We start from the raw sequence: 12,576 nt of genomic DNA on the forward strand, positions 1-12,576 counted from the left end.
CTGCCCCAACTCTGAGCTCTGTCAGCCTGTGAAATTGGCGGCCAGATGAGAAGAATCCCAGAGGACTCAGTTTGGAATCAAGCATGATCGCTGCTCCACCAGGTTTTGCAGAGAGACTAAGTTTTCCTCTTTCCAGCAAAGAAGTTTGCCTTTGAAGATGTTTACAACAGTGCTGCTTTTAAAGAAATGGGGTTTCTCTTTTCCACACTTCATTCATAGTTTTACCAAACACTACTGGAAGCAGGTCGACATTGGTTTGAGTCAGGGCTCATAGGAAATAGAAATAAATATATATACAAAATATTTTTAAACAAACACAAGGAACTTGGGAAACTAGAAACAATATAAATATTGGAAAAGCTTGAATGATTACCCCCCTACACACACACACACATTTTTAAATTTACATTTGGTTATTTTGAGATATCTATAGATAAGTAATTTTCTTAAGAGAGAGCAATATAATAATGTAATAAAAGAAACATACATAAAAGTCTAAATTATAAAACTGTAAATGGATGGATACATAACAACCCTTTGAGTTTTGAAGTAAAAAGTAATCTTTGAATGAAGATGCTAAGTGTTTGAGAGGGGAAAGGTAATTTATAACTTCTGGTGTGTCCTTGAATGAAAGATGCAGAAAACTGTTTGTTGCTTTAATTATAGCCTGTAGTCACAGGTTCATTCAGGACAAGAAAAGAGAATTTGCCAAAGTTGCCCAAGTGTAGCTGGGACAAGCTGTCGAGGTTGAGAGGCTAAGTCAGCCTGCTGAGTCCAGGTTACTCACCTTTTCGACCAACAAAACTCTCAGGGGCTTGTTCTTACCTCCTGAGAAAAACGATGTTTGATAAAAACTTTGGATATTTTACAATACTTAAATGAAAGTACAACTCTTAGCTTAATGGGAAATGATGATATACTTCTTGGTGAGAATTAGTATCCTTAAACTAGCTTGGAGACCTCCCCCAATTTTATTATTATTATTATTATTATTATTGTTGTTGTTGATTTCAGAGAGAGGAAGGGACAGGGAGAGAGAAATAGAAACATCAATGATGAGAGAGAATCATCGATCGGCTGCCTCCTGCACACCCCTTACTGGGGATCGAGCCCGAAACCTGGGCATGTACCCTGACCAGGAATTGAACCATGACCTCCTGGTTCATAGGTCAACGCTCAACCACTGAGCAAACACTGTACCCCAAATTTAAAAGGTGGGCTGAGCAGGTTGACCTTAGCAATGCTTCATTAATTTTCAACTCCCTTCACTAGCAATTTGTTTTCCTTTAGGCCTCCCATACAAAAATGTATATAAATCTGTAAAACAATAGTTTAGGGTAGAGAAACAAATGAGAAAGAAGCATTTGTGTATTTACTGACTTTATCTGAATTCAGGTGTCTGATATGAAGAGGCCTTAATCTATCCTTAATCTATCCTTCATCTCATGTTCTCCTTTGCTTGGATTCTGGAAATGTTCAGAGGTTACTGATCCTAGCTTCCCCAGAGTTCACAGTTTAATCCCTAAATCCAGATGAGAAATACCCCATTTACCAAGTCAACTGTGAAGCCTATGGTATCAAAATCATATCCACTAAATTTAGTAAAAAATTCTTCAAATTGGACTTCCAACACTTGAAAAGTAAGAAACTGCTTTTACAAGTGTGGTGTTTTTCCACTGTCCTCTTCAGTTCCCTGGGGAAATTCCAAGGGGAAGAGACCAAGGATAAAGAGCTTTCTGTATTTCTCTTGGTTTTAACTGCTAAAACAATTTTTGTTCCATTAGGTTTGTAATGTGAGATCTTTCAGAGTAAATTTACACAACAGCCTCTGACTTTATTAATTCGTCACAACTAACGTAGTCTTCACATGTCTAAAAACAAATTGCTGACGGCTCATAAATTCCATCATCTACTTACACACTGCCTTGAAAATTAAGTACAAAATTAATCCAGAATTACAAAGACTCTTGTGCTAGCGTGGCATATCTGTATACATGTGGGATGCAATAAATAATCAGCAACTCATCTTTCTAGGGTTCTACTCAAATTTCGTCCAACGTCAACCTAATCTACAAAATATAGGTAGCTAAACACAATTTGAAATAACCCTGAGAGGCCATCTGGCCACTGGCCTCCAGATAGAAAGAATCTCTTAAGTCTGGAGGAATGACAAATGCCATGAGATATTATCTAACTGCTTACCCAAAGTATCTCCAAAGATGGGGTCAGTGCCTTTCTGGTTGTACTTTTCATATTCATAGAATGGGGAAAGTTTGCAGAAATATGGATGGTAGGCCTCCCCTAGTAATAAATACTTCGAAACTCCCCAAAGCAGATCCATTGGAAAATTGCTGCCTTGCTCCAAGAATTAAACCCCTATCTTGTGAAACTCAGCTTACCTCCTTCCCACTTCCATCCCCAAATTTCTGGAGTGGCAGACAAGTGAATTACACCACTAAGCTGCAGAATGGTGCTGTGTTAGCAAATTAACAAGGGCATGTGTAAAGTCTAAAGTTGTACCCCAAATAAAGAGTTGTAGAAATTTGAAAAAGCATTTAATTTCATTATTTCATTGGCTCTCAAATTCTCAGATCACCAATCTGCCTTTTAAGTCAGCAGAGTGAGGGCAACATTGACAGAATGAACTGGGTAGAGGGAAAAAGAGTTGGTGTCTGGAGCAGTTATTTTTTTCCATTACAACTGTGACCGACAGAATAACTAACTAAATTAACTTCATCCAGGGAAATTAAATGGATTTTTCACTAACTCACACTCTGCTCCCCCCACCCCCAATTCACAAAGTCTCTAAAACCAGTTTTGGAACTACTTGTATTTTGTTGGGAACACCTGTGGGGCAAATTCTAATTGATGGTAGCACTTGTCCAGAACACATCAATCAGACACAAACTGTTCAAGCAATTCTGAAACATTATCTGTCACTTAACTTGACTCTTGGTTTTCTCAATGGATTAACTATCCAGAACAGCTGAAACTCTAAGAGAACTTCATTCTGCCAAATACCAAAAAACTAAATATGTACTTAAAATTAAAATGTTCTTATCAGTAGCCATCTAGATTATTCCAAAAGGAAATAATTACAAACCAACATAATTAGTAGATGTAAGAGGCTAAAAGCTGTAAATTGAAAGCAAATATTAAAAATACTGAATCCAGCCTGCAGGTGACTAAAGGGCCTGCAAGTCTCAAATATGCAAAGATCCCAAATATGAAAAATTCAAGTAAAAATATCCACTGAATAATAGGCACAAGTTCTCAAATTTTGAGGGATTCTGGGCCACTATTTCTTCATAATCTCATAAAGTATTATCATTAATCCCATTTTATAAGTAACAAAATTTAGTATTCTAAGAGATTAAGTCATTTGCCCAAGTTCACACAGCTATTAGGGACAAAAGCAGTCTTTGAACCCAGGCTGTGAGACTCCAAAGTGAGCTTGACTGCTATCCTGTATGAGTTCAGCCTCATCACACCAGGTAACTTTTGGAGGTTTAAAGTTATTTGAACTGAGACAGAAGTTATAAGGGAAAAAAGCTGCCCTTGCCCCCAAAAGGCTAGTTTCAGACTCATGATACTAGATGCCACTGCTTTCAAGCTTGTAGCCTATAATCAACCCACATTGAAACCAGATTTATGAGCTCTTCAGAAGAGAGTTTTGTGATTTTCTAAAGCAGACACGTTTGGTATTTTAGAAGGTCAAACCCCCTATGGTACAGTGTTTTTAATAAAATCAGTTCAGCAGAAATTAGAGACGCATTAGGCAATTTCTAGGAAGTCTCTGCGCCATTCAAAATAAGGGGGGAAATAACATAAAAGACATACCCATATACAGATCAATTTTTTTAAGGGGCGTAGATACAGAAACATCGCAAATTTGATCCCATTTGTCTCTGGTTTGGGCAAATTTACACTTAGAAAGGAAAATTACTTTTGGGGGGGGTAGTTTTATGTCAATATTAAACAAGGGCTGTTCCTGGTTAGCCCAGCCTTGTACTGACACCTCAAAGTAACAGTAAACATCTCTATGAGGGAAAAACAAATACACCAGTCATTACCATTCTTACATCACTGAATCAGGTAGGTAGTTATTTCATGAAGGGTCTTTTATCTCCACTCTTGGCAACTTCTACACTCTCATAGGAAAGAAAAAGTAGAATCTATATTTAGTTCTTAGTAAAAATCAAAGTTGGGAAACCTGCAATATTTTTATTGAAAGGCCAAATTATGCTTAGATCTGACTTTAAGACATGTGCAAATACTAAATGAATGACAGGATTTAAAAGAAGAGGATTGTTATTAGCAAAAGAGACAGGGCCAGTCTATTAAGTGGCTAGAACATGAGCCCCAGACACCCAGTCTGACAGAGCACGGCACAGTGCCACCACCCCACTAAACAGGGAGGTGTAAACAGCCTCATGAATTTACAGTAGAAAGAACAAGATGCAGGTGAGGGAACACAGAACCAAGTGAAGACTCTTTGCATTCACCTTCCATTAGTTGTGAGATTTTAGCGTTAGTCTGAACCTAGGCCTTTCCAGGAACATGGGGTTTACTGATATCCAAGTGTTTCAAAGCACATGAATTTAAATCCTTCAATGCTGTATTTCCTAATGAACTGCTGAGTTCTTAGTTACCTGGTACTTGGAAGAAATGAGATGAAGAGAGAATAGCAGGGCAAGCAGAAGAAAATTAACACTACACAGTTGATATAAAGGCTGGCTACTTAAAGAATCACTGAACTTGTATGGTTGTACATGAGACGAGAAATCATAAGGAGTAAGTCTTTCAATCTAAGTGGAAAAACTATAATTTGATCTAGAGCTAGAAAGCAAAGGTGAGGGTGGAAATTTCATCAATGGCAATTTTGATCAATCCACTTCTCTAGACAGGTTTGAGATAGTGAGGTCCCACAATTCTTTGGCTCCCTCAAAGATTTACACACATAAAATTTAAGACCTTTTATAAGTTGTTAAGTCATGAATCCACAAACTGTCAATCTCAAAAAGCACAAAACAAATCTGTCATTTATTAAAATGCATATTTATTCCATAGCCTACTTTGTTTGGGCTGTGGCCTATTAATTATTAAATAAACTAGGTACTCATTTTTAGACTAGTCCTTTCAATTCAGATTCTTCCATGAGCTTGGCTACTGCATCTGTCTTAAGGGACCCAAATTATATTCATCATAAAATATTCCAGAAAATACTTTTTAAAGATCCTTTAACACTCATAAAAGAAAACCCCATACTCAAATATGCAGGCTATAGATTTTTAAGCAAAAAGTTTCAAATATACAAAAGAATCGAGGGAAAAAAACCTACATGGCACATTATTCTCATTTAAGATAACAAAGATCCATTTGGGGAGAAAGGTACAATGTGGCATGGGTTTAAATTCAGGCTGGGCAGTGTTGCCAGACAGAAAGTCCTACAGGGGCTTTACACTGGTGTATTAAGTTAGTGGCTAAAGTCAATGTTTTGTTTGGTTATGTTAATAAAAGGATCATTTGGGGGAGGAAAACTAGAAGCACTGTGTGTTACTTAAATCTCAGTTGATATATTGTGTTCACTATGGAAAACCTTTCTAAAAATTGAGAGGTAAAAAATAAAATGTTAGTATAACACTGTTGAAAGAAGTTTTGAAAACTGGGAGCATGGTACAATAAAGTTTGGCTAACTTGGTGTTCAAAATATTTAATTCCATTTGAGACAGAGTAAACAGTAGAAGTAGGCAGTGACTAACTTTACCCAAAAAAAGTTTTCATTTAGGTTTTTTTTTTTTCCTGGTTGGAGGTAGACATTTTTAAAAGCATTATAGAGCAAGTGGATCAAGTTGATAAATAACAGTACATCTGCTAAGGCAACTTCAGAAACAATCATATCTCATCTGGTATAAATACGTTTAAGATTTCTCTTAGATAAAAGTTAAAAACCAGAATGAACCAAACAAAAAATGTGGGTAAGACACTAAGTGATGAGCAGTCCATTTAGATATTCTACATGCTGTAAGAGTTACACATGCACATGTAAGAATAAACAAGATTTTGGTCTTGTTTTAAAAAAAAAAAGAAAGGAAGGAAGAAAGGAAGATCAAGCCAAATCCTATAGTTAGGCCCTACTCTGAGCAACAGATCTTCATTTGTAAAATTAACATGTAGTTTCTTACATTTCCCACTTAGTTTTTAATTTATGACAAGACACTGCTCAATTTCAGACAAAAATATAGATATATATTTTTAAATCTTTACAATAAATCAAGATGTAGGAGCTTACACAGAGCACATTTTAGTTTATTTAGGTACTCATTCCAGCTCCCTCAGATGCAAATCACCCTGGTAACAGTGTGTACATAGTCTTCTCTTTGCTTTTAATAATTTCAAAGCAAAAAATACATTTGACTGTATGTAAGTCTGTGCAAATAATCCTTCAGAAGAAACAGCCAAGATTCTGTTTGCAGAGGTCATTTTCTCTCTCAAAGATGATTACATGAGTTTGTTTTTCTTCGGATAAAGTGCTCCTGTCCAGCGGAACTCAAAGGCCTTCAAGCGTCCAAGAAGCTCAGTTCAGATAAGACGTGGTCATACGAATTCCAGCTTCCCGTGACCACTGTACATGCTCCAGTGAACGAGTGAGAGGATCTTGTCATTGCTGAGGTCTGCTTGTCTCATTTTGTCACAGGTCAGACAGCAGTTCTCATGCCCACTCACCGGCACCATGCATTCCAAGTCCAACTTTGCAACCTGCCCCTTTTTGGAATGGTGTCCGTGAAAGCTATAGTGCAAACGGGAGAGCATCTGCTGCCGCTGATCCCGCAGTCTCTTGTTTTCACTTCGCAGCATCCTCAAGGCCAACATAATAAGCAACACTAAGATCAGCCCTCCAGCGATAGGAACAGCAATCACTGCTGCCCGGAACCACAACTCTTTGGAAGAAGTCAGCTCCTGCACTTTGGTGATGAGGTTTCTGCTACCGTCATGCTGATACCGGTTTCCTTGGCCTACAGGAGCACAAGCAAAACCATGTTAACCCCTCCTGTTACATATTTATGCTCATCTATCCATTTTAAACCAGGCACCCCAATAAATAGCTTACAATGAAGTCAACAATATTTAGAAAATAAATGTTGCAAAAACAATGCAAAAAAGATTACAAAAACATTTGTTTACAGACTGTCATTAGGAGTATTAATGGTCTTTTAATGTCTTCCAACTGTTGGAAAAACAGGCAAAATCTATTATGTAGACAGACATCTAATGCTCAGGCAGACATAAAAGCTACTCAATAGAGATGCATCTTTGCATCCAGCCATTCTTCTCCCTCTGCCGTCTCTAATTACATTAACAACAAAATCAATAGCAGACATACAAAGTCTTGGCTATCACAAGTCTATATAGATTAGGCGAACATTTTGGTTAGAAAGGGCCTCTGCCTACCTGAGGCCTCCCCCTTGGGAGAAGAGAGAACGTCATGGAGCCCTCTGTAATTGCACATATCTTCATGACAGCATTCCAATGTGGGCATGGTGGTGCCAGAGTGGTTCTGTGCCTGTTTGGCTTGGCAGATGTCTGCTGTGCTTGCGAGAGAGTCCAGGCAGCCATGGGTGAGTGGGGAATTTGTGTTCTGAGGATCAAGAAGCCTAGAGAAGCAGGCACTCAGCTCAGACTTACACATATAGCCAGTTGCCACGCAGTGGGCAGCATCACAGTAGCATCTGATTTCACCTGAAAACAAGGAGAAATTGCATCAAACTGCTTCAGAGACCAGATCATGCACCTGCTTAAGCAAATGCTAAATCCCAAACTCGAAGGCACTAACTTTTAGAATACTCAGCCGAGTGCTTACAACTGCAGGCCATGCAGACCCAGAAAGCCCTTTGTGCAAGCCTGTGCTTTAATTCAGACAAGATCGGGATCGGGCGCGTTCAGGGTGGTATGGCCGCAGACCTGTGCTTTCATTTCAATCCAGTGACTACAATTTTAGAAATGTAGTAACCTTAGTAGCAGAGACTCAAAGTCCAATTTAGGTTTCTGTTAAGTTAGTAATTAAAAATACTTTTGTTTTCTAAGGAAAATAATAGTCACAATAATCTCTCCTACCGTAAGGTAGATTACATTATTTACTCATTTTAATCCTACAGACCATACAACGTGAAAATACTAGGCTTTTTGATTTTGTCAGTATAAATATTTGATCGGAACTACTGAATTGTTTACTACCTCGAAGGGCTGTGCCAAGATTTAAGAGCTTTAGCTAACACCTTATAAAGTTATTAACTAGAAACACAACAATCTAGAAATTGCTCCAGTCAGGAGGTTTTAAAACTATGAAACTGGGCAGCTATTTGCAACCTCTCTAGAAAAGGCAAACTTTGCCTATAAAGATCTTTTCATGCAGAGGAGCTTTTAGTATATTGTAAAACAGGAACTAGGCAGTTTACAATTAGTGGTTTGCTTGCCAAAGTCAATTTCTTTCAGCCCAAATGGAAAGTCATAAATCTGGGGGTGGAGGGGAGAGTGTAAAACTGAAAGGCTAACTTCTCCTCCCCCCAACTCCCCAGTTTTACATGTAATTCAACATGGGATCTAAAAGGGGAAACACTGAATCTGAAAATCCTCTGCTGGTTCAATGAAAAATCCTTAAGGAAACCTCAAATTTTTCTACAGGAAGTGATTAAAGTTTCCTTTATAAAACTTATTTTGCGAGTCACTGTTAACATTTTGCTGCAATGCAAGATCTGAGGCTTTTAACATCAATTTCTAGTTGAAATAATCTGGGTCTCAGAGTTTTCACTAATATGATTTCCAACCCAGTGACTCCAGTCATTGTCACATGCCTCAGCGAAAGCTACTGTAAACTGAACTAATGCACATGCCTCTCTCCAGCTTTCCAATCTGAAGTTCTGTCTCGCTACTGAAACCTCCACTCTGAAACCGAACACCTCTTCCCATCCTCACCTTTCCTCCTCCTCCTCGCCGGGGAATGCCTGAGTAAGGTGTCTCATTTAATTATCTGTCCAAATTCCAGGCCACTGTATGGCACACTCATTTTCACCAGAGGCTGCTAAAGCTTCATTCCAAAAAGACTAGCCAACTATAGATAGATCTTTGGCAAGCTGCGTTTAACTGTCCAAAGCTGGAGGTCCTGCTTCTATTCTAAATTTCTCATTCTGAGCTCCCCGACCTGGGTCTGGGCCCAAGACCTTCAAGTTAGGAGCTTGCTCTACAAAGGTGCTTTGCTCTACAAATATGCGAGCCTATTTGATTTTTCACATAAAGCTCACTAGTCTTAAGTGATTGATGATACCTACATGTCCCTAGTCTGACAAATTCCATATACAGACTTAAAGTTGAAATAAAACAGATTAAAAGTCCGTTTTGATCCTATTCACCTCAGACCTCATGCAGAAAAAAAACAATATAAGTGAAATGCTGCTTAAATGTTTATGAGAGCCTATTTAAGATACGATACTTTCAATGACCTAAAACAGTCTAATAAAATTTTGACAAGTAACCAAAAAAGTTCTAACAACTTTTTAAAAAAATTGGAGCCACATTGAGCAAGTTGAATTAACTTTTGTATTACTGTATTAAAACTATATTTCTGTCGTTTCATAAAGTTTCTTCCTGTGGCATGCAAAAGGCCAGAAAGGGGACTGGTATTTTGAAACAGTGAACAATGCTCTTCTGTTTCCCCCCTTTCTTGTTACTGTATGTAGTGATTAAACAAAAATGTCTGCTTTAGTCAAGATGGCTACAGGAGAGACTGCTGGCTTCTTTTAAAGCTTTTGAAGTCAGCAGCAGTCAGAAATCTCTGATCCCCTAATTATATCATTATCAGGCACATAGTTTCGGTATCTGTGACTTCATGTCAGCCTCAGTCCCTCCCTGCTCTGCCGCCTTTGATAGGCCAGGAGGCTCCCCTCTGCAGGCTGAGAGGGCTGTTATTTAGGGTTAATTACACCCTTCCTTCCAAAATAAATAAATACTGTAGCACATCATCTTTGCTGGGCTGGCTTATCCTTTTAACCTCATGCCGGCTACATGGCAATTAGAGAAAAGTGGGGGGTGCAAAAGCTAAACACTACTTCCTATTTAAAAAAAAAAATTATCTGTAGTTCATGGCAGGATAGGTGAGGGAAGCTTGAAATCTAGATGGAGTTTGGGTTATTTCTAACAGCAAGGTGGAAGCCTGCAGGGGGAAAAAAAAACTGACTGCCGTTTTGTTGTTTTTCAGTAGTACTTGTAAAATATGAGGTGAGTGGGAAATGGGATCACTGACAGAGGCTGCTCCTCCCAGCCACTCAGAAGAGCACAGCATCTACTCCTGCACACTGATCTCACACCCCGACACCTACACCCCGGGAGGCACACACTCGCTGGTTCACAAAGTCACTCGCTGAGAGATACAAAGAAACACTCATGGGCAGAGTACACACAAGTACAGAGGCAGACTCAAATAGAGATTTATGCAAATACAGACACACAACAAAGACGCACTCAGGGCAGAGACACATTCAAATATACAGACATATTCAAAGACACTCAAATACAGAGACATATTCAAATACAGAAACAGATTCAAACAGAGTGACACGCACTAACAGACGCGCTCGCTCGGGCCCGGTGCAACTGGGGGCAGGGTCTGCGGCTCCCCCAGCGCTTCCCCGCCGGCGTGGGGAGGCAGGCGGCGTCCGAGCCCACACTACCGCCCCGCTCCCCCGCCGCAGATGGTCCCAAGTTTACTACAGACAGACCTACACAAACATTTTGACAACCGCTTGCCCCGAGGTCTGACTGCCCCTCCACGCGCCGTGCCCGAGACACCCGAGGGGTCGGCCGCGAAGCCACCGCCGCGACTTCTAAGAACTAGCAACTTGTCGCGACCTGCGGGCTCCAGCGCGAGAGGAAGCCTCGCCCGCCGCTAACAAAGCCCTGGCAGCCGGCTTCAAAGGCTCGCGACGGCGACCGCCCCGGGACACCGCGCACCCCTGCCCGGGGTGGGGGTGGGGGTGGGGGAGCGTCCCGGCGGGCACCCACCTTTGGTGAGCAGCACCGCCATGGCGCAGAGTTCGAGCTGCAGCCAGATGAAGATGTAGCTGGAATGGCGATCCATTGACGCCCCCCACGGCCGCGGAGCCACCGCCGGTCCCGGAGCCGCGGGCAGCTGCAGCCTACGACTCCCGGAGCGCGCAGCGCATGAGTACTGCCCAGGGAGGGGGCGCCGTCAGCGATGGGGCGAGGGGCCGGGCAGCGTTCGGAGCATGGAAAGCGGCTGGAGGGTGTGCCGAGGAGGCCAGAGGGCCTTCGCCGGCCGACTCTGTGGGCACCGGCTCCTTCGCTAAGCTCGGCGCCGCAGTCCCGGGTGAGCTCTAGCCGCTCTGCGAACGCGAGCGCGCACAGACGCGGCCAGCCGTGAGCTCCCGCCTGCGCCGCCTCCTCCGGCCAGGCTGCGCGCCGTAAATACCGCTCCGCACCCAGAGCCGGCCCGCGCCGCCCCGCCCCCGGGCCCGTCCGATTGGCTGCCAGGCTCGAGTCAATCATCCCACACCCAGGGGGCGGGCCCAGACGGGGGCGGGGCGGAACCCGCTGGCGGCTCCTAACGGCGCCGGCGCCTGTCCTCGGGCCTCCGCGGCCGCCGTCTCCCTCGCTCCCCCTGGCGGAGGCCCGCGAGTCCCTCATCTTCGGGACGCGGGCGCCCGGCCCGCCGCTGGGTTTGTCTCTCGACTCTCACAACTCAGCCGTGGGCCAGCGTCCCCCGGCCCGTGGCTTCTCCCTTGTTCCCCCTGAAACACGCGGGGGACCCGCGGGCCACCTTCTGAAGCGCTCCCCGGCCACGCTGCGAGCTCTGGAAGCCCAGGGACGAGCGGCGCTGCCCGGCGTGCGCTCCTGCCCAACCTCGCCGGCGCGGCGCGGCGCTGGAGGGGCTCCGTCCGCCAGCCGGAGAGGAGGGTGGCCGGGCGCTGGGTCTGCTTTCAGCCTCCCGGCCCCGCAGCCCATCCGGCGAGCCGCCTGCCCTGTGATCAATAAAGCCCAGACAGACAGACTGTTGATCAGTAGGAGCCGCTGAGTTCTCCCGGGTAGACGGGGGACGAGCGGTCGGCTAGAGACACTTAACGAAATTTAGCAAATCCAAAAAGCACCCGGCGCCAGCGAGACGACGCGGGCCGAGACCGACACGCAATTAACCACCCCCGACAAACGCGGGCAAACACACCCGCTGACCTTGATCAATATCAGCCCCTCGGTGATCTCTTTCCGAGACGCTAATTCATTTATTAGGACTTAGCCGGGCTGCCTGCTCCAAGGGACTCAAAGGCGGACCTGGAGGTTTTGCTGTTGTTTGTAATTTTTTTGGAGGGGAAACTCAGCTTAAAACTCTTATCTGAGGAACTGGTCTTTTACCCCCTATTCTCAAAACCTGAGATTAACAAAAGTCAACCATTTGCAAAATTTCCTTTTAGGATAAACCAACGTTTCTCTATCTGATAAAATGTCTAGAGGAGGGGAGGTGGGCAGAAGAGTGCATTTACTGCTCAGCTGGGAAGTGCAGAGTCAGCT

The 12,576-nt window shown here is 43.0% G+C and overlaps 1 protein-coding gene across 1 annotated transcript; it reads right to left on the reverse strand.

Annotated features, from left to right (window-relative positions):
* Window positions 1–5,039: 5,039 nt before the first annotated feature.
* Window positions 5,040–11,483, reverse strand: BAMBI (BMP and activin membrane bound inhibitor). Its single transcript, XM_081140140.1, has 3 exons — window positions 11,056–11,483; window positions 7,453–7,740; window positions 5,040–7,016 (listed from the first exon to the last, which is right to left on the reverse strand). The coding sequence occupies exons 1-3, from the start codon at window positions 11,129–11,131 to the stop codon at window positions 6,598–6,600; spliced, it is 783 nt and encodes a 260-aa protein (XP_080996266.1). The 5' UTR covers window positions 11,132–11,483; the 3' UTR covers window positions 5,040–6,597.
* Window positions 11,484–12,576: the final 1,093 nt, after the last annotated feature.

This window comes from Miniopterus schreibersii (assembly GCF_964146895.1).
Source record: "Miniopterus schreibersii genome assembly, chromosome: 1".
In the NCBI taxonomy this organism is placed as follows: domain Eukaryota; kingdom Metazoa; phylum Chordata; class Mammalia; order Chiroptera; family Miniopteridae; genus Miniopterus; species Miniopterus schreibersii.